This window comes from Solanum lycopersicum, chromosome 7 (genome assembly GCF_036512215.1).
Source record: "Solanum lycopersicum chromosome 7, SLM_r2.1".
NCBI lineage: Eukaryota > Viridiplantae > Streptophyta > Magnoliopsida > Solanales > Solanaceae > Solanum > Solanum lycopersicum.
In genome coordinates, this window is record NC_090806.1 from 5,062,419 (window position 1) to 5,088,927 (window position 26,509).

The window sequence follows — 26,509 nt, forward strand, 5'->3', positions numbered from 1 at the left end:
AATTACTCCTTCCGTCCCGCTTCTATTTGTCATGTTTACGCTTTCTGCATGTCAATTTGATTAACTTCAAAATTAAATTAAATTACATTAATTAGATATTTTAAACAAAAAAAATTGATATTTAAGAACTGTGCGAATATAAAATGCATATTTTTACATATCAATATGATGAACAAAATATATCTTAAAACAATAATCAAACTTCTTATAATTTGACTCTAATAATAAAGATAGTGAACGGAAGGAGTATATTATTAGTCAAATATAAGAAAAATAATACTATTTATTGTTGGGAAAATTGTATATAATAACAAATTAATAACCTAAAATAAATGGAGTAGCTAGGGTTTAATTTAATTGTGCTCCATAGCAAACGTTTGCAAAAAATTGTCAGGCGCCTCTCTCCCAAATATCTCGCTCGCCACTCTCCTTCAATCTCTCCCTCGCTTCCTCACTTTTTATACAAACACAAGTGTATAAAAATTATTTCTTATTGTATAAAGTAGAGAAAATTGTATAAATACATATATTTTTGTTCCCCTCTCTCCCCTCTTCCAGATCTCGCTCGCCGCTCTCCCAAATCTCGCTCGCCACCCTCGCCTTTCTCGCTTATACAAACAGAAGCGAAATATATAAATTGTGTTTCTGTTTGTATAAAGCGTGAGAAAATTGTTTATACACATGCAAGTACATATATTTTCGTCCTATACACTTATAATTATACAATAAAAATACTCTCCTGCCTAGTTTCTTTTGTCTTTCTCTCTTTCTCGTTTTATACAATTTTCAAATTGTATCTAATTTCTCTCTTTCTCGTTTTATACAATTCGATTCAATTGTATATTCCTTGTCAAGTCTCTTTTGTCTTTCTGTCTTTCTCATTTTATACAAATTCAAATTGTATATAATCGTTCTATACACTTATGATAATACAATTCGTTTTATACACTTCGTTTTAATACAGTTCTCTGCCCAAGTGTTTTTCTCTTTCTTATTTTATACACTTCGTTTTATACAATTTGCTTCAACTGTATATGTATAGCGAATTATACAATTTCTATGCTTGCTATGGAGCGCAATTATGCAAACTTTGCTATAACATACAAATATAAATTTTTTATTTGTTATATGTGAAAATTGTCCTTTATTGTTTTATATTTAAAACTTTATAATTTATGTATATTATATACAACAATAGCAACAACCATAATACATTTTGAGAAATTCCCCAAGTGTCATTTGAAATTTCGAAAAAGAAAATGTACTCAAATTTTATTTCTTACATTATGAAAGTAAAGAGATTATATTTGATGGATACATATCAAAATAGACATGTAGAGGCAAAATAACAATGAAAAAAAATTAGTATATGATTGATAATGAATTAATAACAATAATAAAATAGTGTAAAATCAAAACATCTTTAATAGCAAATGATAACAGGAAAAAAAACAAGACACTACAAGAATAAGGCTTAAATCCGTCCAAAAGCAAGATAATACTCTACTACCTACTAACTTTTTCAATTTAATTTATAACCTTTATAACCACTTATTTAAGATCATATCTCGATAAGTTAAAATTGTGTCATGTCATATCTAATCATCTTTCCTCGATACTTTTATATACTTACATTTGTTGGCTATTATTATTTCAATAGGCAACTATTTATGTCAATTTCACATATATTTATCCATAGAATAGTAAGTAATTATGCTTGAAGCAAACGTAGAGAATATTTATTGATTAAAATTGTATTAATAGTCCTCTTGTTTTTAATTACTCATGTGTGTTCACTGCTTGATATTATCAAAGCGTATATATATTGTTTGATGGTATTAAAGAGAAAGAACCATTACTTAAATGAAAATACAATTCTTGATATCATTTGAATAATATATATATATTATTATGATATCAATGAGAACAAGCCGTGTTTCAGTGAAAGACTGTTTAATTAAGATTAATATTATTAGAGTAATAGATTTGAGTCGTGTAATTACATTCGTCAATTACATACAATTATATGTTGATCAAGTAATTACATGACCAAATAAGCATGTCATATATATAATTACACCAAATCTAATTAGCAGGTGACTTTTTAACTGAATCCTCATAAAGAAAATATAAGAAAATGCATTGAAGATCACTAATAAATAAAAGTTAAAATGTTCTTCTGGTGCGATTTTTCAACAAACTAAAGCTGAGATCAAATGTTAGTGACTTTTAATTATCTTTCCAAGACTAAAAGTAAATAATTTGTTTCTCAAATAGAATGAGCCAAAAAAAAATATTTGGGACAAATTATACATAAATGTTCTGCAATTAAGTATAGAAAATTTACTTAATAATTATATTGTTGAAAGTGGAAAAATTTTTTATCCCCTTCACAAAATAATTATACTGGTTAGTCAAATATAAAAAAAAATAATTTATATAATTTTTTATATAAAACGTATAATTTATGTACGTTATATAAACAACAGTAATAATAATAATAATAATATATTTAATGAAATTCTTTAAATATTTTCTATGACTAAAGAAAGATAGAGTGTACTTAAATTTTATCCATATATATATATATATATATATGAGGAAATAACAATGGTTGAAATATTGCAATTAATAATAAAATAATAATAATAATAAAATAGTGCAAAACCAAAACATCATTACTGATGATATAATTATTATTATCATTATTATTATTTTAAAAAGGTAAGACGCTATAAGATTAAGGCTCATATTAAATATGATAGACACCACCAAGCATAAATTTGTTGAAAAACAAGACAACACTTTATTATCTACTAACGATCTATTTTAATGTAGAACTTTTACAGTCTCTTATTTAAAATCATATCTTGATAGATTAAAATTATGACATATTCTATTCAATCACATTTCTTCAATACTTTATGTCAATTTATCATATATTTATTCACGGCATTAGCAAGTATCTATGCTTGAAGTGCACATAGAGAATATTTATTGAGTAAAACTTTATTACCATTATAATATTAATCCATGCTATTATCTTTTGGGAAAAAAATATTTGCATATTTACAAGTGATTACCCTTTTTACTTTTTATTACCTAGGAGTCGATCTATGTGGGTTTCACAGGATTCATTTAAATCTCATTAATAAAAAAAATTACATTATATATATAAAGTAGAATTTCTGTATTTCTGTAGATATATTATTATGAGCCCCCCTCAAACAAAGAGAAATTGATTGTGCAGTGACAAGTCCCCCTGAAATTAAGTTGTGTGTCATTGATTCGAATCCTGGTAAAATTGTTTTCTTTTTTTCTTTTTCATTTTCATTTTTTCTTTTTTTAATTTTTTTAGTTCTCTTTTTTATTTTTTCAATTTAAAAAACGTGTTAAAAAGTGTGGTTTTAAACTCAAAAAAATTTAAGGTTCCATTTCTAAAGAAAAAAATTTGAATATGACATTAGAAAAAATAGACAACATAAAAAATTGCATGAAATCTCGTTAAGTAAAGTAGGAGTGTACATGATCGGGTTGGTTCGGGTTTTTCAAATATCAAACCAAATCACTTGTGTCGGATTTTTGAATTTATAAACCAAATCAAACCAATAAAACTCGGGTTTTTCAACTTCTGGTTTTTTGGGATTTTTCGGTAAAATATTTATACAAACATATAATTTACTTGTACATCAAATATTTCTTTAGTCCTACCAAAATGCAACTATCTAAGTTATTTCTCAAGAAAATAACAAAACATATGATATGATTAATAACACTAATATATCCAACAAAAAAATTTAATAAAATCGCGTAAGAAATATTACAAATTAATAAGTCATAATGAGATTGATCATAATTTAAAATACTAAATCATGCTAAAATAAGTTTAGCAAGTATTAATTACATGACTAAACATTAAAAGTAAAATTAAATCATGTATTTTAATTGTCTAAATCTGTATAAAACTAAAAAACAAATATTCAATATTATTGTCATTCTTAGTGTTGAATTGATTTTCTTTTTGCATTAATATTAATTTGATTTTTGTTTAAACTTAATTATAATTACCAACACATATTATGAACTATAATCTTTATTAGATCATTAAGAATTCTAACTTCTGAACATGAAATAAATATATTAAAAGATAAAAACTATGAAAAAGTATAAGAGATATTTAAAAATTATATCAAAATAGGTATTTTTACGTATAAAATAAAATTTTAAAATTATATATATTAATGTCGGGTTGGTTTGGTCTCGATTGTTTTCTTTTAGTTGAAACCAAACCAACCCAAATAAGTCAGATTTTTTGTTCCAACACCAAACCAAGTCAAACCAAACCACTAGTTGGATTTTTTTCCGATTTGATTCAATTGTGGTTTGATTCGATTTTCGGTTCGATTTTGTACACCCCTAAAGTAAAGGTTGAAATGAGAAAGAAATTAAATATAAATAATAAAATATAAGAAAAATTTAGAATAATAAAATAAAAAAGAATCTAAAAAATAGAAAGAAAAAATAAATTTCAAAACAAAAAATTAAAAAAAAATTAAAAAATAAACAACTTGTAATTACATCATATTATCACCAGCAATTTACGACCCCTTCTTGAGAAATGGAGAGTGTAATTACCGTGTCACTTACACCTAATTATGTGTTGACCAAATAATATAATTACATCTAAATTATATTAAATCTAATTATCAGCTAGCTTCGCCAAAAAAAACACACACGAGAAAATGCATTCGAGATCAATAATAAATTAGACGCATTTGTCAAATGCAATTTATAAACAAAATAAAGCTGAGGTCAAATGTTAGTGACTTGTAATTATGTTAAAATAAAATAATTTGTTTCTCAAATACAATCAACAAAAGAAAATGGGACAGATCATATATATATATATATATATATATATATATATATATATATATATATATATATATATATATATATATATATATATATATATATTCTTCAAATTAAATGTAGAAAATCTAACTAAGGCTATTACTCACATCGTTTACTTTTGATTGTCATGTTACATTTTTCAAAAGTCAAGTCAATTGATTTTTAAAATTATATTAGATTATATTAATTCAATATTTTAAATAAAAAAAATTAGATATTCAAAAACTACAGAAAATTGCATATCAATACGATGAAAAATGCTCGTAAAATTTTAGTCGAAATTCTTATAATTTAACTCTGATTTTTTTAAAAAAAAAACATTGACAATTAAAAGTGGTTGAGTACTTGCTTGTTCCAAATTGTATGGTCTTTCTTTTATCAATTTGATAAGTTCCAAATTAAAGTTTCTATAATAAATTTTCGTGTATACTATTACCATATTCAAGAATTCAAATTAGTAAATTATATAGTTAACTTTAAACTTTTTCATAAAGTGATTTTCCTATCAAACTATTTCTTTTTTTTCAAATATTAATTTAATATTTTCCTATTAGCACTATAATATATAAATTAAATTAATTCCACGGAATACCTACCACCACAGATTTAGATACTAATATTAAATGACAGAGACACCAATCCACTTCAGTCATTGAAATACAATAACTATAACACCAATAAGTAAACAAACTTGAAATGGCCAAATTTACTCAGAAACCAGAAACAATACAACAGACAAATGTTTTTGTCTTTCTTCATCTATTGTATCACTAAATAAATATTCTGCCATTTGTTTGTGGCAAAAACACAACAAAACAACCATGCTCAAATTGAACGCGCCAAAAGAAAACCACTTGTCGTTCCTACTTACTCTGATGAGCATCAAACAGAAGGTTCCTCGGAGAACCATAGCTTGTCTTGCTGTTACTTGGTGAAAGCGAGCTTTCTTTCTCTGAGATTAGCACGGCCAAAACCAGCTTGTTTCGAAGAAAATAATAGCCATGTTGATGAGAGAGTGTATCATACGACACTCTTGCTAGGGCTATGAAGAATTGTTAGATGCCCTGCAACAATGCAAAATAGAAGGCATATTATTTTTCTGGACAATACATCTGCCTATGAAAAACATACCAAATCAAAGCATGCGAGTCTTTGGGTAAATTTATGCTACATTGCTTATCAAGTCCCCATCAAAATCTTAAACATTTGCCCCAACCATCCAAGTATCTCATCTGATCCTAAATATTTATCACTTTTGCTTCCTGAGATTCAAACCAAACGAAACTTGAAAACCATTTTTTTAATAACCATGGTATTCGGGCCATGCGAGCACCTCGTCTAATTCTACGAGATTTAGTGCATTCCTGGTCATTTATGCTTTCTCTAACAAGACAAATGTTCAGTCTGATTTAGCGACAACAATTAGTCAAATCTGTAGGCAAGAGTGGACAAACATATTAAGAGGGAGAGTACCTTGCACTTCATCAGGATTAGCTGATATTATGTTCCATAAGACTTCAAAATCATTTTAAGCATCTACTGCCAAACACTGCCAGATAAACTGGAGCAATATTTAAACTTAGAGCACTGGCCCCTGAGCACGAAAGGAAGGGGAAAACGCTGCTGCAAGTCTGTAACCTTCTAGGAGAAAAAAAATGAGAGCATGGCGACAGTACCAGTTTGTATCGTGTAGGAACAATGTTCTGGAATCACACCTGCATTAGCCAAAGTAGTAAAATCTCAGAGATCCTTAGATAAGACATAAATAACAAATGGTAGATTAATAAACAAGTAAATAAATAATGCAATGCAAAGCCTCAATGGAGTTTCATCGGCATGACTGGAATTATACATCCACATTCTAGGATCAGATGAATTTCAATATAAACAACTTTCTTAAACACTATATTTTTAAGGATAGATGAAGCAGCATTATACAACAGTTATGAGCACCTGGAAAGATAGAAGATTCAAATTCATTGTTTCAGCAACAAAAGCTTGGGTTGTTAATTTTATTTTATTTTTTAGTAACGACATAACAAACAGTACATTTTTTTAATTATGGTTGTTTCTGCCTGTCTGAGCCTGTTTGCACAAGCACACATAAAAATGGTACTTAAAACCCCATTATTATGATGCTAACTAAAGCTAGATAATAGCTAATTATACCAAGGCATCCTAAAGACAGGTAAAAATTTTAGGCACTGTATAAATTACGCAAATTACCCTTTCCTTAATGAGAGAGGTCAGTAAACAGACTGGCACCACCTCAGACATCCTCAAACAAATCGCCACACTTCCAACAAGCTACTATTTTTCTCTGGTGACAGCAAAGATATGCCCATTATGTTAAAGAAAAGTTCCCAACATTGTCTTGAAATCTGCAATGCAAGAAAAGATGTTCAACTGTTTCCTCCTCTAAATTACAGAAATATCAGCTGCACAAGGAAAACCCATCCCTATGTAACTTCTGTTGTGTTTTGGAAGCATCCCTAGCTGCTAGCCAACCAAAAAAACTGCTTTCGTTGGTGCTCTAGTTTTCCAAATCATCTTCCATGACCAGTTAGGAATTCCAAGGTTATTGCATTTCAGTTTCTGCAATTCCACCTTTGGAAACTCTCCTCTAATCTTCTGATAGAACCATCTTGTTTGGAAGTTGGAACTGGTTCATGTTATAAATATCAGTTAGTTCATGTCCTGCTTCTGTGAAATACCTAGGTGCCTTCATATGATCTTCTGTATAATTTATGATGCCTGTTTAGGAATGGTCTCCATGAAGTTCCTGTTGTTCCATAGCAGCAGTTTATCACTATTTTAACTTTAGCTAAGAGATTATTTTACAGGTTTAAGCAAAAGAACCAAAATATAAACCTAAAGGAGAGACATATCAACTGCTTTATAGAATGCCTAATGCAGGCTTTCTTAGGAACCTATTGTAGCTTCACATTCAGATTACAGCAAGGTAAGGTTAATAAAATATCAAAGTTCATAGGATGCAGAGAAACAAATGATTTATATCGTCACTACTTAGTATTAGAAAATCTGGGAAATAAAACAAGCTATAGCCGACCAGAATGCTGGCAATTTTTACAGAACCTATACTTCAGCATTTTGATGGAGATTCGATCTCGCCTGCCATCCTGAATATAAATGCAACAGCAACTTCATTCCAACCTGTAAGCCAGAGGGGCCATCAAACTTTTAAAACCTATACTTCAGCATATCCTTCAACATTTTTAATGTTTTTAAAGCCAGAAATCCCCAAGGGCCAGTGACGCATGATTCAACACTCGGTGAATCATGGGCCCTCCCTTCTATCCTTCTCAACTTAAAAGTGTTGAATCATGGGCCCTCCCTTCTATCCTTCTCAACCTGGATTTTGCCGGGAAAAAGAAGTTAATGGCGTTTTCCCAGAATACCTCACCATCTCCTTCACCATTTTCAACACTTACAAAGAAGTTTGATTATATACAAAAGGTAGATCACTAAATATTGTACTTCAGAAGAAATGAAGAAACATATTGATTATGATAAAGAGTAACAACATTCAGTGTGCAAGTTCTGAATACCAAATAAGGCTACAAAAAACTGCAGTGGAAATGCCCATATGATAGAGAACACTTGCATTCCATGACCGTCAACATCAAAAGGAGAAGATAGTCCTTAGTTGCATTAAACACCCCCTTGGTTATAGCAGATGCTGCAAAATGATATGCTCTAAAGGTGAAGAAAACATACTTTTCATTTTCCAATAGAAAGTTTATCTGCAAAAGCACACAGATAACTCGGGCTATTTTCAGAGCACCCACCATACATATAGACATTGGTTTCCATGAGAAGCAAAACGAACTCACACACTTTCTAGTTTTCCCAGATAGATATTGTAAGAACCTTCTTTCAGTCAGTGCTTCAGGAATCTTCATCTAGAAAAACGGAGAATAAGTCTGGAATATCATGGACTGCTTTCCAAGGCATCAGATTCTGGTGTATAACCATGCTCACACAATCGCGCTGTTAAAGAATTCAATCCAGCATAAATAAGGTTGGCTTCAGGATGTGATTTATCAGCAGTAATAAAGACATGGACACCATTATGAAGTTCAATCCAGCTACAACCAGGTGTCTTCCTTACATTTTGTAGCTTCATAGCATCTCTTATCTCTAATACCTCTTCATAGCGACCAGTCTGTCCATAAACATTTGATAATATGACATAACTTCCACAATGATCTGGTTCAAGATCAAGTACCTGTTTTGCAGCAACCTTAGCAAGATCATCATTACCATGTAAACGGCAGGCAGCCAAGAACGCTCTCCATACGACAGAATTGGTCTTAATGGGCATTGTTAATAACAACTCATAAGCAGCTTCAAGCTGCCCAGCACGACCTAGCATGTCAATCACAGAGGTGTAATGTTCAATAGAAGGCACAACACCATACTTAGGCTGCATGTCGGCAAGAAATTCTCTCCCCTGTTTTACAAGCCCTGAATGGCTGCAAGCTGACAAAACCCCAACAAATGTGACATCATCAGGCCTCAATTCTGCCTTACACATATCAGAAAACAATTCTAATGCTTTGATGCCAAATCCATGCATGCCATACCCCTTAATCATAATGTTCCACGATGCCACATCTTTGAAATTCATCATATCAAAGATCAGCTTAGCTTCACGCATGCTTCCACATTTGGCATACATGTCCAAAATTGCATTGTCAATGTAAGTATCATCATATTCTATGTCAGCAGTATCTTTTCTCAGACCATTAACAACCATGTATCCATGAATCTCTCTGCCATGCCTCAACGCTGCTAAATGAGCACAGGCAGGAAGTGTAGTGGTGACAGTCACCAAATCAGGACGTACTCTAGCAGACAACATCCTTTTGAAAAGCCCCAAAGTTCCCTCGTGATTACCACATTGTTCATGCACACAAATTATTGAGTTCCATGAAAATATATCCTTATCATCCATCGTCTGGAAAACCTCAAAAGCGTCAGCAACACAGCTACATTTACCATACATGTCTATTAATGCATTAGAAATGGCAACCCCCAAATCAAAACCCTTTTTTATCACAAACCCATGTATCACCTTTCCATTATAAACTTCCCCATAATTTGCCAGAGCTGAAAGTACACCTGTTATGCTAAACTTGTTCGGAATAACCCCATCCTCAATCATCCACCTAAAAACCATCAAAGCACTACCAAACCCACCTGTTTGAGCATAGCCATTGATCATGGCATTCCAAAGCACAACATCTTCCCTCTCTGGCAAATCCTCAAACACATCTAATGCGAAATCCACCATCCTATACATCAGATAACTGTGCAACAATGCACTGCCAATGAACAAATCAACTTCTAGCCCAAGTTTAAAAACTAACCCATGAATCTTTTTCACATCTACTTCATTTTTACAAGCCTTAAGCACACAAGGGAAAGTGAACTTATCAGGAATGACACCAACTAGCCTCATCTTGAAATAGAATTCAAAAGCACTTTTAGGCAAATCATTGGCAATTAATCCTGCTATTATAGCATTATAAGCAAACACATTATGATCAAGTGGTGAAGTATAGAATACAGATAAAGCATTCGATATCGAATTGCATTTCGAGTACATGTTAATAAGGCTAGTGGTAGGCACTGGAGATAAATCCAAATGGCCACATCTAAGCATGTGGCAATGAACTTGTTTCCCTCCTGTAAGGTCCTTTTCATTAGCACATGATTGAAGTGATACAATGCAAGTCTTGAGATCAAAAGACTTGTAAGCAATGGATGAAAAACTAATTGAATATTGGCATTGTGACTTAAATATTGACAAAGACCTCGTAATTAAGGTTCTTCGCCTCATTTAGAAGCAAAAAAAGAAAATGCATACAGGATCTTAGATGCTCAACTTGTAAAATCCCCTCCCTAATTTTTCATCTATGTCATAAAAAAGCAATCTTTTATCAAAAAACAAACAAAAAACTAATGAAATCCTAACAGGTATGAAATTGAGCACTATAATTATCTACAACTACTATGATTACTAAAAACTTATTATTATCTCAATACCCTTTTCAAATCTGAACCTATATTTCTATACCTGCATATAAAATTTGTGAAAAAGTCGCAATCTTTGAAACACCCAAAGAGCCATTCAGTTTAATTAGTCAAGAGGGTGAGTGAAAAAGAGTACATATAGTAAATGGGTGAAGGGAAATCGAAAAACTAAAAAACAAAAACAAGAATCAACCTCAGTTACTTGTCATTGATTTAAAGGAATGAAGAAGATGAATACTATAAATGGAATTTATTTCTGTCTGAGGATTGACACAATCTAGGAAGGGTTGAATCAAATACTGAGGTTTAAGGAGGCGGAAAAATATAATCTTTTTATTTTGTGATTTGATTTGCCCTTGTCAATTTCTTTTTTTTTGTAGAAATTCAAAACTCGAACTCAAAATTTTTATTACGATATTTAAAATTTAAAATTGTAATCTTTCTTCGTCTTTCATATTATTCTTGCAATATGTATTCTTGAATATTGATCACTAATAAATAGTTTCTTTGTTTGTATAAAGATAAAAGTGTTATTCATCTATATGAAAATAATTTTATTATAAAAATGACATAAAATAAAAAGAGATTTATAAAAAGACTACAAAAATTAATTGGTAATATATATTTGTATGTAAATATAAAGATTTCTTATATGATATAAAATTAAAATTAAATTTATAAAAGGAAAAAGAAGTACAAAACTAAAATAAAGATCAATAAAAAAATAATTTATATATATTGATGCATAATTAGTATAAAGTACATCTTTTGTATAGTTGGCTAGAGAATATAGTTTGATATTTTCTTAGCAAACATTTTATAAAAAGCATTATGTCATTTTTTTGGGTAACTTTCACATATAGCAAAAATAAAATTTAAATTTGTATGTTATAGCAAAGTTTGCATTGTTGTACTCCATAGCAAAAACATATATATGTATGATTCGCTATACATATATACAAAAAAGTAATTGTATAATTCATTGTGATGGTATGAAGTAACCCGACGAACATCATTATCAAAACGATCCTAGATGAGTTCTGAGCAGACAAGGAGAAATTGATGTTGCCATGATTTTTCAGTTTCTTGTTTTGCTTTTTCATGCTCCATTAGGCCGTGCAGCTGCAAAAGATCTCGAATTCACCTAAAATGATTTTCATTCAGCAAACCTGAGTCTTGATGGAATAGCAGATTTATCAGACATGTGTTTGTATATCTGTATAAAATTTGAATTTAAATATAATTGAATCAAATTGTATAAAACGAGAAAGAGAGAAATTATATACAATTTGAATTTATATAAAACGAGAAAGAGAGAAAAACAAAAGAGGACAGAGAATATACAAATGAATGGAATTGTATAAAACAAGAAAGAGAGAAATTATATACAATTTGAATTTGTGTAAAACGATAAAGAGAGAAAGGCAAAAGAGACTTAGGCAGGAAAATATTTGTATTATATAATTATAAGTGTATAGGATGGAGATATATGTATTTGCATGTGTATATACAATTTTATCTCGCTTTAAACAAATAGAAACACAATTTATACAATAGAATTGTATAAAGCGAGAGAGGCGAGCCACAGGAAGCGAGCGAGAAAGAGAGAGTAGCAAGCAAGAATATGAGGAGAGAGGCGACTGACAAATAGTTTACTATAAAATACAAATAAATCAAACGATAGCTAATATATTTATTTTACATTATTAGTTTGTCAATCTATACAATTATCCTTTTTATATATATATATATAGGAATCACTTCCAAGGAACATGAAAAATCCTTAATGAGCAAATAAATGGTATACTTTTTTGTGCAAATTCACCAATGTACCTTTGAATAAGTTGCATAGTCACATCAAAATTGGTGATTAAGCCATAAAAGTTGCTTAATAGTAATGTAAAGTTTAGAGGTAAATAGTAAAAAAAAATTAAAAATATGAAAAAGCAATTAAACTCCCTATACCGCCAGCCAACGCATTGTTATGAAATCTAGTGTTTTCTAAACTCTTTATAAAGAGGGTAAGCCACTTGACTTTACCATAGAGGAGTGAAAACCTACTTGACTTACTCGAGAGGAGCAGAGAGTCACTCGCCTCAAGCCGAAGAGATCCGCCCCCTGCTACTCACTTCCAACCCCAAATCAGTGAGTTTCCATTAGAATTCGACAAGGTCCATTCATAAATATCTGAAAAATTACCACCCCTCTGGAGAGGCAATTGCAACTGATCATTTTTGTGCTAGTCACAAGTTGCAACATTTACAAAACGAAGCTTAAAGTATAATAAATATGACGAAAGATTCAATGGTATCATATCGATACACATGTAACAACTACAAGCTATGGTGGGCTACTGAAAAAGCTATCAATACAATGTTGTATGCGATATGAGATTAAAGCATGAATCACATGTGGTTGATTCAGTGATAGCTCTGGCATTCGATGCACAAGAACATTCAGGAAGGGAAGTACGAGTGCTAAGACTCTGCCTATTCTGTTCATGACCTGTAGCTACTGTATCCTCCACCAGAACCAAATGATCCATAGCCACCACCATAATGATGTCCACCGTATGAAGATGATGGATAAGAGCCCCCACCTAGGTTAGAGTAAGATGATTGCCTCAAGCCTGTATCTAACTGGCCATAACTGCTTGGAAGTGAATCTTTGTGGCTGCTCATAAATTCCTACATTGACGATTCACTCATCAGTTGTTTTGCAATTCAGGAGAATACTATGGGAACTCCTCAACCACATATAGTTTGAAGGTTTTAGATGTGCATCGGATGTGGAGTATTTACTTATCAACTAGATGTCTTTTTTCAATTGAGATTTACCTGGATAAGTTGCTGAGCTGTCTGAACTTGTGATGACATCCCTTTTATTTCCACCGTGATTTCATCAGCTAAACCCCTACTTTCTTGCACCGTAAGAACGGCACCACTAGTACGGCGTATATAAGCAATATTTGCTCCCCCTATGCCAATGATATCTTCTGCATAAGTTAATGGTATTTGCATTTGAACAGTTTGGGATATCTGAAATGGAAACCAAGATGAGGGCGCCAGTAACAAGTATATTGTTTATGACATAGCAGAGTAACTTCTTATACATTGCAGAGAACATAAAATTAGCATAAGAAACATTGTAAAGTGTTATTAACAATTTTACAGGTCTAGCCTTTTTAGATCAAAAAACAAATGCAATTAATCACAAAACTTACAAACACGGTTAAGATATCATACTGCTACATATACTCGGCTTGTGATGATTGGATGATTTAGCAAAGAAAAATAGTACATACACAATTAGCAAATGTTTCTCAAGAGCAAACATGGAATTTCTACCAATCTATCTAGTTCGCTTGAGCCCTTCACCCTTCCAAATAAAATATAAAAGTCAATACCAGTGCATATTCTCACTTAACTACATACTTGTCCTTATAATCTTGTACAGGTCTATTAGCCTTAAACTGAAACTATCAGGGAATTGCAGACAAGAGATCTTAAACTGCACCTAGCATTTTTTGCCTCCACTGAGATTTGAAAGTAGCACTCCAAGAGTAACCCAAAGTTGCAGAACAATGAATGGAACTCTAGACTCTAATAAGAAGACTCGCTATCAGATTCTCATAACAACTTTAGTATTTCGATCCACCTTCAACACTCGACAAGAACTAAAGATAATTAGTTAAATTGAGTTCTTTACTTTGAACAAGAACTACTAAAAGATCACTGCAAAGAAAGGTAATGTTAAGATTCTTTCCCAGGAAAGCCATAGCAGTTGTCCAATACAAAAGACAAGTGATTATTTGTATAAAAACAGAAAAAGATATTCTCATATAAAAAGTAACGGGATGCAAATGCCCAGAACTTCATCAGTTTAGCTTGAATTGGAAGCAGAAATGAAATAAAAAGTTGCTATAACAAGACCGGAAATACAATGCTCAAGAGGAGGGACTCGCTGCCTGATTTTAATACCCCAACAAAAAGAAGAAAAACAGGCCCTTGAAACAGAGACAAAAATTCAATGGTCAACGGAGGTACTTATAATTGGACAACATGCCATTTAGAAAAGACCAAAGTAGGATTTTTATGGAACAGAAACTTGATGTAAGAGTCTAACATCCCCACTCTAATACCACAAAGAAAAAGAAAACCAAGGGTTTTGAAAACTTTTCTGTTTGAAAGGTTGCTGAAGAGTCGGTGCCACAAACACACAGGAACAGTCACCCAAAAAAAAAAAGTAAGGAACAAGAGTAAGTCAGGGAAAGAAAGAGAACTGTTGGATCAGACAGTCTAAACCCCTGACCATATTAATTAAGTGTCCACAAAGATTGTACAAGCTCTCATACCATGTGAAAATAGATGAGAAGAGAAATCCTCTTACTGAAGTTGCTTTTCGGTTAAGAACATACGAGACAGCTCTGTAATGTAAAGTAAGATGGTAAAGGCACAAACCTGAGTAATAACAGAATTCCCAGCACGACCCACACCTGAAGTGCGAGTTCCAGAAAGTCCAAACTCTTGCCCATACAATGAAAGTCCAGTAGAATGATAATGTGAGTCCAGCTGGCTTTCACGTTCGGGAAACAGTGAGTCCCTCTTTGTTGGAGGAGGATAATCACCAAGTCCTGATCGAGGAGGATAATCACCTAGTCCTGATCGAGGAGGATAATCACCTAGTCCTGATCGAGGAGGATAATCACCTAGCCCTGATCGAGGAGGATAATCACCAAGTCCTGATCGTGAGGTATTAAGCATCGTCCTCTCAGACCAAGGCTCAGTTTCGCGCTCCTGAACGGCAGGTGTATTGTACTGCGGAAAGAACAAGTATAACACGGATAAGCATATCAAAGAACATTGATATGATGACAAACTGAGAAAGGAAAAAAGGCATGAGCTTACATTCTTTTCAAACAAGGGAAGAACGCTATGATCCACCAAGAACTTCCTAAGGTGCCCAATCACCAATTCTAAAGCTTTAAGAACCTTAAGTGCTTCACCTTGAATTTCCACAATTCTCTCATCCGACGTCGCATAGATTGACATCTCATCTGAGTATACAGATTAAAGTGAATCCCTGTAACTTATTTAACAGTAATTCTAGTAACTCAAGCAGTAATAGAATAAAGACCGCAAATAAGTACCATTGGAAAGAACTCGAATGGAGGCACCAGTGTTTTGCTGGATAGGCTTGATTAAAGACCCTTGTTTTCCTATTAAGTTCACAGCTTGTGATGATGCTACGAGTAGTCTGATGGAGCAGAATGCAGCCCCAGCAACTCCAGATAAGTTGACATCATCTTCACCTTCAGATAGACCAGTGACACGTTTGAACACTCTTATTACAGCTACCATAGCAGGAGATAATGCTGCCTCGGGTTCTTCTTTACCTGATATTAGAACCTGTGGCATTGTTTATGAGGACTATCATGAAGACTACTTCAAAGAGAGGGCAGAACAGAATAAGGAGGTTGGAAGCCTTCACAACAGAAAATATTAGAAACTGATACCCGGAAAGAAAGGTAGCAAATGAAGCATATTAAAAGTGAGATGACGAATAAAATTCAAACTTTGCAAGAAAATAATTAGTGATCACCTTTCCCCTTTCAATTAGTCATATTACAGGGAAAGGACACTACTTATCATATCTACAACCTATGTCTTCACACATCTTCAACCCCTTAGGGTTCATTTGGTAGCTAGTTAAAAGCTAAGTAATTCATGTATTAAAATTTGAATAAGTAAAAACTTATTTGTATCATTTTTCTACTATGTATAAAATTCAACACACCTATTTACAATGTTCACTTTGCAATTCAGAAACCACATAACTAATATATGTACAAGTTATGAGGGAATCTATGTATTACTTTATGCAAGATAGAAGATGGAATAACTAATACATGAATAACTTATCGTTGCATTGAATAATACATACATACCCTCATAATAATTCCTATACTACTAATACTTTTATAAATCTAACCGGCTACCAAACAACCCCTTATTGTTCCAGACCACTGGCCCCCCTAAAGTAAAAGAATGAAAACACAAAAGGTCAATAATTCTTTCTCCACACCTCAATTTTTTGGTCTTTTGCATTTTCATTATTTCAATTTTCCACTTGATTTTCCCTCAAATTAGTTTTGACATCTATCTTTAAACACATTCATCGCACTTCAAATGGATGTTTTTATGAAGTTCTGAAAGTGGAGCTAATATGAAACTGAGATCTCACACCTTGCAGAAACTTCTTCTATTTGTGAACTTCCTATAGGATTATTTTCTTTTGCAAACTGCCATTAGCTTGCTGTTGTAAATCTCAGCCAAGTATCTCCGGTAACACACTGATGTAGTACTCAGTCCTCTCTTAGTTACATCCTATGCAACTTCATCACTAAAACTATATTATTTCAACATTTAAAGATCAATGGAGCCAATTACTTACATCTAGCATTATCTCTGTTTCCTTGTGAAGGCAGGAATGGGGGAATGGGTTATAGGGTCGTGCAGAGGAGTCATGCCACAACGACAAGGAAAATTTATATAGACGGAGTAACTTCTGTAATAAGTGGTACTCTAAGTCACACAAGACTCAAACTTCCTAAACCCTTAATGCTTATTCAACCATAAAAACAATTTATAGGTCAGAAAAGGAAATGAGTAGAAATACACCCAATAAATCTGAACTTGAGAATTGTGTGGTAAGAATCCTACTTTTCATCTTAGGGTTGCGAAATTTAATCTTCAACCAACCCTTCCCTGAACTATACAAGTTCCCAATACTTTACACCTAGATGTACAGTGAACTGCTACTTTCAATCTGATGCCATACTTCCTCTCTTCATATTGACTAGATTAAGACGTTCATTTAACGAGTGCATTACTATATCAGCGAAAGTGGCGGACCAAGGATTCTAATAAGGAGATTCAAACAAATACAAAATTGCAACTTGAATTTGAATAGGTGATATTGAAAGCAATTTCTTTATCACCTTTGACATACCCTAGAATTTTCCATTAATCAAGGTAATTCAAAAGATTATATACTCTCCATGTCCCGATTTACGTGGCACAATTGAAATTTCAAAATTCAAACTTATAAACTTTGACCGCAAAATTATGGGGCATAAAAGCTGTAAGTTTTTTTTAAAATAAAATTTTTACATGTGAAAATTAAGTGAAGTGTACTATAAATACAATAATTAACAACTTTAAATACTTAAAAGGCATATAAACCTATATGAATCACATAAAAATTGGTTATAATCAAAATCCCAAATGTGATACATAAATTCAGACTGATGCACAAACAAAAACTCTTTCATCGTTGTTGCACGGTAAAATTCTTTAACGAAGGGGATTCAATTGAACCCTCCTCCACACCGTACCAGTGGTGAACAAAACATCACATCAAAATCCAAACCTTGACAGCAAAAATCAATATGAAACATATGAAATGTGTGTAAAAAAAAGAGTATCATACACATCTTTATGACGAAGGGGATTCAATTGAACCCTCCTCCACCCTAACCAGTGTAAAACAAAACAATCCAAACCTTGACAGCAAATTCAACAAAAATAATATGAAATGTGTGTAAAAAAGAGCATTATACGCATTTATTTTTGATAAAGGGGATTCAATTGAACCCTCCTCCCCCTAACCAGTAATGAAACAAAACTTCACATCAAAATCCAAACCTTGACAGTAAAATCAACATGAATCATATAAAATCTGGATAAAAAAACAGAATCATCCGCATTGGAATTCATAACCAAAATAAAGGATAAACTTACAACGCGATCAGGAGAAGAAGGAGGTCCATCAAGTACACGAATCTTAGCCCCAGTTTCCTCACACATCTTCTTAACAAGTTCTCCTTTACGCCCAATGATACTTCCAACTTTAAGCACCGGTACAATCAATCTGAACACACAACTCCCAGGCCATCCAGGCCATTTCGGCTTCACTTCTTGTCCGATTTTCACTAAACCTCCGTCTGCTTCTTCCGGTTTCACTTGAGAATCTTCAAATTCATGCGTTACAAGTGAACCATTTTGGATTTGTTCGATGGAAGCCATTGATCGCCTCTGCTAAAAGAGTAATTTAGGGTTTTAGGTTAAGTTTTTGTAGTTGCGGGAAAAAGAAAGCGAAGAGAATAGAAGATAATTGAGGGTTTTATAGAGGTGGAGATTGTCACGTGTCTATGCATTTTTTCCAAATAAAGATAGGGTTAAGGTCCGCATATATTAATCATTTTTGATATATTGTTTCGCCATTTTCGGACTTTATAAGATCACACTGATATGTTATCGTTATTATTGATGTTGTCATCATAAAAAAAACATTACGTGACAAAGATATTATTATGTGGGTTGATTTATTCTTTGATTGCTTTATGCATTATGAAGTTTGAGATCAAAGTTAAAATTTGAAGCAAAGTTTAGGGTTCAATATATGTATTATGCCTTTTATTTATCAATGCTACTAATTTGATTTGGACTCTCACGAAGTTTGCTTCGAAATAGTTATTACTATATAAACATTGTCGTTTTGTTTACTAATTTACTATTTCTTAGTATTTCAGTATTTTGGACGAAGAAAGGTTCATATAACTTGTAATAATGCAAGTTGAAGTTTGTATGTTTAATTTTTATTATTTATTTAATAGTTAATCCTATGAGATAAATATTTTCATTAATGCAAATATATATTTATATTTGGGTAGATATTTGCATTTGAATTAAAGTATTATATTACGTCACTAACGTACTATCAAGTTAACAAGATTTTCTAACTTCAAAATATATTATTTTAAAATGTTTCAAGTTTTTTTTTTAAAAAAAAAAATTCAAATGTGAAAATATGTGAATGTATAATATATAGTTGTTCTCTTCACATGTTCATATGACTTCTAAACAATTTAAAGTGGAATACATATGCAAAGCAAGCTTTATATGACCAAAATATTACAAAACAAATAACGTCTATAAGATAATATTATTCAGATAAGATTAACTACATGATAGAACCTCATCAAATTGAAATAAATATATACATTATTGAATTTAACAAATAAAACTTTTCGTTGACCATCTTCATAGGTTTGCGTGAATAAGAAAAATATATGACGATGCACATAGAAAATTCACAAAAGAATCTGTGATATTCTTATTTGCTAAACTTATTAATCAAATCTTTGCTTAAATAAACAAATACTATTTACTATATCATATATCTTTGGAATTGCAGCGCACATGGTAATTTCAATTATTTAAAAAATTAGGGCATAAATAACACTAATTAAATTAAACAAATATGTAACGACGTCGTAGATGTTTTCAAAGTTTTGTCATTAAAACTTTAAAAACCCATCATTTGTCTTCTACCTTAAATCTGATTTCTTTCTTCACAATAAATACAGATTGTTATAATCTCATATTGTCTGTTTGCGTTTATATACAAAGACATGAGTGATGATTCGATTTTTCGGAGAAATCTATTTTATGCAAATGTAGCTGTTGTCTTCATATCTTCATATGACATCAAAAACAGTTTAACGTGGAATATACATGCAAAACACAACTTGTTAGATGACAAGAAAAATACAATACAAATATCATCTATAAGGTAATATTAGTGAGATACGATAAGTCACATGATTGAACCTCATCAAATTGAAACAAATACATACATTTTTGCATTTAAGTAATAAAATTTTTCATTAACCATCTTTGTATGTTCATGTGAATAAGAGATATATATATGACTATCCACATTCCACATTGAATATTCACAAAAGAATAGGCAATATTATTTTATGCTAAGCTTATTATTCAAAATCTTCACTAAAATAAGCAATATATACTATTTACTATAACATATATTTGTTAAATTGATAATCACGTGAAACACACGTATCAAAAAAACTAGTACTTTAGAAATAAGTTTGAAAAAAATGGGCAATATGTAATATTTAAAAAACTAGGTTATATATAATAATAGTTAAATTAAATAAATAAGTAACGACGTCGTAGATGTATTTAAAATTTCGTCGTTCAAACTTTTAAAACCCATCACTTGTCTTCTACCTTAAATCTGATTTCTTTCTTCACAATAATATAGATTGTGATAATATGAGATTGTCTATTTGTGTATATATACAATGACAGGAATGATGATTCAGTTTTTCGGAGAAAACTATTTTCTGCAAACATTGTTCAAAGGTATGCTCAATTTTACATTTTTTTTAATCATGATTAGTGATGTTTCTATCTCTGCCGAGTTTTGATGTTGGATTAATTGAGTGAATCTGCTTTTGTGAATTTTGATTTATACAAAAAAATGGTTCTTATGGATTCTGTTTTTTTTTTGTTCAAAGGTTAATTGTAGTTTGATCTAAAGAGTTTTGCTTTTTGAGAAATTTGATTGATTCAAAAAAAAAATTTTCTTTTTCATTTTGCATGACTTTGAATTTAAAGTTCACGATTTGATAAACATTTCCAACTAATTAGCATATCATTTCTCAGTTTTAGATTTGGATGTACTTTCTTGCTGAAGCTTTCTTTAAATTTATGCTTTTAATTTGCATGTGTCTTCAAAAAGAATTGGAAGCCTTGTATAACATTTTTCACACTATTTTACACTCTTAGTTATAATATTATTAATTTCATGGTTATTACATCAATTATTTCTATTTTTCATCTTTCATTACATTGACTTTTGACCAAAAAACATCATATTATTATAGCGCCCCAATATATGTGATTACACAATATTTTTTTTTGTTTTTTTAGACGAATCATGCTTAATTGATAAACTAAAAGTCATTTACAAGTATATGAACTATATCTTTGTTGGGGGTAAGATGAGCGTGTGATTTTTATATATATATATATATATATATATATATATATATATATATATATATATGATTTCATAGATACAATATATTCTTTAATTTTAATTTTAATTTTTTTCAGAAAAAAAACTTATCAGTTAATGTAGCTGTTGTCTTCACATGTTCATATGACATTAAAACAGTTTAACTAGAATATACGTGCAAAACACATCTTGTTAAATGACAAGAAAAATACATAACAAATATCATCTATAAGGTAATATTATTGAGATACGATAAGTTACATGATTGAACCTAATAAAATTGAAACATATACATACATTATTACATTTAACTAAAGAAATTTTTCATTAACCATCTTCATATATTCACGTGAATAAGATATATATATGACTATCCACATTCTACATTGAATATTCACAAAAGAATATGCAATATTATTTTATGCTAAGGTTGTTATTAAAATTCTTCACTAAAATAAGCAATGTATACTATATGTGTCTTCAAAAAGAATGGAAGCATTCTATAACATTTTTCACACTATTTTACATTCTTAGTTATAATATTATGAATTTCATGGTTATTACATTAATTATTTCTATTTTTCAGCTTTCTTTACATTGACTTTTGACCAAAAAAATCATATTATTATAGCGTCCCTATTTATGTAATTAGACAATATTATTTTTTTCCTTTGAAAAATCATGCTTAATTGATAAACTAAAAGTCATTTACAAGTATATGAATTATATTTTTGTTGGGTATAAGATGAACATGTGATTATATATATGATTTCATAGATAGAATATATTCGTTAATTTTAATTTTAATTTTTTTCGGTAAAAAAACATTATCATCTAATGTAGTTGTTGTCTTCACATGTTCATACGACATTAAAACAATTTAACGTGGAATATAAATGCAAAACACAACTTGTTAGATGACAAGAAAAATACAATACAAATATCATCTATAAGGTAATATAAGTGAGATACGATAAGTCACATGATTGAACCTCATCAAATTGAAACAAATACATACATTTTTTGCATTTAACAAATAAAATTTTTCATTAACCATCTTTGTATGTTCACGTGAATAAGAGATATATATATGACTATCCACATTCCAATGTGAATATTCACAAAAGAATATGCAATATTATTTTATGCTATGATTATTATTCAAAATCTTCACTAAAATAAGCAATATATACTATTTACTATAACATATATTTATTGAATTGGTAATCACGTGCAACACACGTGTCAAAAAACTAGCACTTAAGAAAAATCAATTAGTAAAAAAAGAGGCAGTATCTATTATTTAAAAATTAGGGCATATATAATAGTAGTTAAATTAAATAAATATGTAACGACGTCGTAGATGTATTCAAAATGTCGTCGTTAAAACTACAAAAACCTATCATTTATCTTCTACCTTAAATCTTATTTCTTTCTTCACAATAAATACAGATTGTGATAATCTGAGATTGTCTATTGCGTATGTATACAAAGACATGAATGATGATTCGATTTTTCGGAGAAACCTATTTTCTGTAAACATTGTTCAAAGGTATGCTCAATTTTACATTTTTTTTTCATGACTTGAGATGTTTCTATCTCTATCCTGTTTTGATTATGGATTAATTGAGTGAATCTGCTTTTGAGAATTTTGATTTATGATTTTGTGGGTTTTAGTTTTATTTTTGTTGCTCAAAGGTTCATTCTAGTTTGATCTAAAGAGTTTGGTTGTTCACTGCTTTTTAAGAAATTTGATTGATGCAAAAAAAAAAAGAAGAGAATTTTTATGGATTTAGGTTTTTTTTTTTGTTGTTGTTAAAGGGTTAATTCTTGTTTGATCTAATTTTTTTTTTCACGGGTTGATTCTGGACATATACCTAGTTTTAAAGAGATTTTTATGATTTACAGGCAATGATAATTCTGTATATGAGAGATTTTTACTTTTAAAATATTTTATTTTTTGAAGCTCTCTTGTTGGTTCAAATTCTTAGATGAAGGAAATTCGTACTTCTCTAATTTTCATTAATTTGTCGGTCACATTTTTCATTTCTAGAACTGGATGCACAAAATGAACTATTTTTTGTATATATATAGGCTACTTGTTTTTTGGGTTGTCTGTGTGATTTTGTGCTTGAATATGAACTTGATGAAAACCTTTTACTTTGTTGAGTTTTTGGTTTCCAAATTTCTGCAAGAGGTTGGATAGATGTCACATTCTTGCAAGATAACAATGTGGTACACATAAGTTCATGTTATTTGTTACTATTAGTTTCTGCACGTGCTTCGCACGTGTGTTTCATTTTATTTTTTTTATAAATACGTAAGAATGACTAAAATTTCATGAAAATATACATGTAAATTGTGATGAATAATTAAATGTAACAGTTGCAAACTAAAAAAAAAGGACTTACAACAATAAAACATTCGAAGTCAAATAGAGGAAAGAAAGACAAAAAGAAACAGATTTAAGAAAAAAAATACAATGCATACATTATTTTTGTAAGACTAATGTTTATATAGATGAAAAAATAAGTATAAATTTAGTAAAAAACTCTCTGAAATTGTCTATTTGCGTATATATATAAAGACATGAATGATGATTCGATTTTTTGAAAAAACCTATTTTCTGCAAACATTGTTCAAAGATATGCTCAATTTTACATTTTTTTTCATGATTTGTGATGTTTCTATCTCTGCCTTATTTTGATGTCGGATTAATTGATCGAATCTGCTTTTGTGAATTCTGATTTTATACAAAAAAAAAAGATTTTATGAGTTCCGTTTTTATTTTTTATTGTTCAAACGTTAATTTTAGTTTGATCTAAAGAGTTTGTTGTTCACTGCTTTTTGAGAAATTTGATTGATACACAAAAAAAGTTTTTCTTTTCCATTTTGCATGACTTCTAATTTAAAGTTTCACAATTTGATAAATATTTCCAGCTAATTAGCATATCATTTATCAATATTACATTTGGATATACTTTATTGATGAACTTTTCTTTAATTTATGTTTTTAATTTCCATGTGTCTTCAAAAAGTATTTGAAGCATTGTATAACATTTTTCACACTATTTTACATTCTTAGTATAATATTATGAATTTCATGGTTATTACATTAATTATTTCTATTTTTCATCTTTCTTTACATTGACTTTTGACAAAAAAAAAATCATACTATTATAGCGCCCCTATATATGTGATTACACAATGTTGTTTTTTTCTTTTGACGAATCATGCTTAATTGATAAATTAAAAGTCATTTACAAGTATGTGAACTATATCTTTGTTGGGCGTAAGATGAACATGTTATTATGTATGATTTCATAGATACAATATATCTTTAATTTTAATTTTAATTTTTTTCGGTAAAGAAACTTTATCAGCTAATGTAGCTGTTGTCTTCACATCTTCATATGACATCAAAAACAGTTTAACGTGGAAAACACGTGCAAAATACATCTGGTTAGATGATAAGAAAAACACATAACAAATATTATCTATAAGGTAATATTAGTGAGATACGATAAGTCACATGATTGAACCTCATCAAATTGAAACAAATACATACATTTTTTGCATTTAACAAATAAAATTTTTCATTAACCATATTTGTATGTTCACGTGAATAAGAGATATATATATGACTATCCACATTCCAATTTGAATATTCACAAAAGAATATGCAATATTATTTTATGCTATGCTTATTATTCAAAATCTTCACTAAAATAAGCAATCTATACTATTTACACATATATTTATTGAATTGGTAATCACGTGCAACACACGTGTCAAAAAACTAGCACTTAAGAAAAATCAATTAGTAAAAAAAGAGGCAGTATATATTATTTAAAAAACTAGGGCATATATAATAGTAGTTAAATTAAATAAATACATAACGACGTCGTAGATGTATTCAAAATGTCGTCGTTAAAACTATAAAAACCTATCATTTATCTTCTACCTTAAATCTTATTTCGTTCTTCACAATAAATACAGATTGTGATAATCTGAGATTGTCTATTGCGTTTGTATACAAAGACATGAATGATGATTCAGTTTTTCGGAGAAACCTATTTTTTGTAAATATTGTTCAAAGGTATGCTCAATTTTACATTTTTTTTAATGACTTGAGATATTTCTATCTCTTTCTTGTTTTGATTATGGATTAATTGTGTGAATCTGCTTTTGAGAATTTTGATTTATGATTTTGTGGGTTTTAGTTTTATTTTTGTTGCTCAAAGGTTCATTCTAGTTTGATCTAAAGAGTTTGGTTGTTCACTGCTTTTTGAGAAATTTGATTGATGTAAAAAAAAAAGAAGAGAATTTTTATGGATTTAGTTTTTTTTTTTGTTGTTGTTAAAGGGTTAATTCTAGTTTGATCTAAAATGTTTTTTTTTCACGGGTTGATTCTGTACATATACCTAGCTTTAAAGAGATTTTTATGATTTACAGGCAATGATAATTCTGTATATGAGAGATTTTAACTTTTAAAATATTTATTTTTTGAAGCTCTCTTGTTGTTTCAAATTCTTAGTTGAAGGAAATTCGTACTTCTCTAATTTTCATTAATTTGTCGGTCACATTTTTCATTTCTAGAACTGGATGCACAAAATGAACTATTTTTTGTTAATATATAGGCTAC

At 30.3% G+C, this 26,509-nt stretch overlaps 2 protein-coding genes across 8 annotated transcripts; both read right to left on the reverse strand.

The window, feature by feature from the left end:
- Nucleotides 1-5,596: 5,596 nt before the first annotated feature.
- Nucleotides 5,597-11,306, reverse strand: LOC101254106 (pentatricopeptide repeat-containing protein At3g14730). 7 transcript variants are annotated; one of them, XM_069286690.1, is made up of 7 exons: nucleotides 8,724-11,268; nucleotides 8,540-8,614; nucleotides 8,017-8,286; nucleotides 7,141-7,696; nucleotides 6,591-6,629; nucleotides 6,388-6,463; nucleotides 5,597-5,978 (listed from the first exon to the last, which is right to left on the reverse strand). In XM_069286690.1, the coding sequence occupies exon 1, from the start codon at nucleotides 10,778-10,780 to the stop codon at nucleotides 8,867-8,869; it is 1,914 nt and encodes a 637-aa protein (XP_069142791.1). In that variant the 5' UTR covers nucleotides 10,781-11,268; the 3' UTR covers nucleotides 5,597-5,978; nucleotides 6,388-6,463; nucleotides 6,591-6,629; nucleotides 7,141-7,696; nucleotides 8,017-8,286; nucleotides 8,540-8,614; nucleotides 8,724-8,866. The 7 variants fall into 7 exon arrangements, with proteins under 7 accessions (XP_069142791.1, XP_069142792.1, XP_069142790.1 ...); XM_069286691.1 differs by having other exon boundaries at nucleotides 6,388-6,629; nucleotides 7,141-8,286; nucleotides 8,724-10,449; nucleotides 11,168-11,272; XM_069286689.1 differs by having other exon boundaries at nucleotides 6,388-6,629; nucleotides 8,011-8,286.
- A 1,830-nt stretch (nucleotides 11,307-13,136) lies between these two features.
- On the reverse strand, nucleotides 13,137-19,173 carry LOC101254606 (RNA-binding KH domain-containing protein PEPPER). Its single transcript, XM_004242753.5, has 6 exons — nucleotides 18,777-19,173; nucleotides 16,124-16,382; nucleotides 15,882-16,030; nucleotides 15,435-15,791; nucleotides 13,812-14,012; nucleotides 13,137-13,661 (listed from the first exon to the last, which is right to left on the reverse strand). Exons 1-6 carry the CDS (start codon nucleotides 19,059-19,061, stop codon nucleotides 13,473-13,475), a joined length of 1,440 nt encoding a protein of 479 aa, XP_004242801.3. The 5' UTR covers nucleotides 19,062-19,173; the 3' UTR covers nucleotides 13,137-13,472.
- Nucleotides 19,174-26,509: the final 7,336 nt, after the last annotated feature.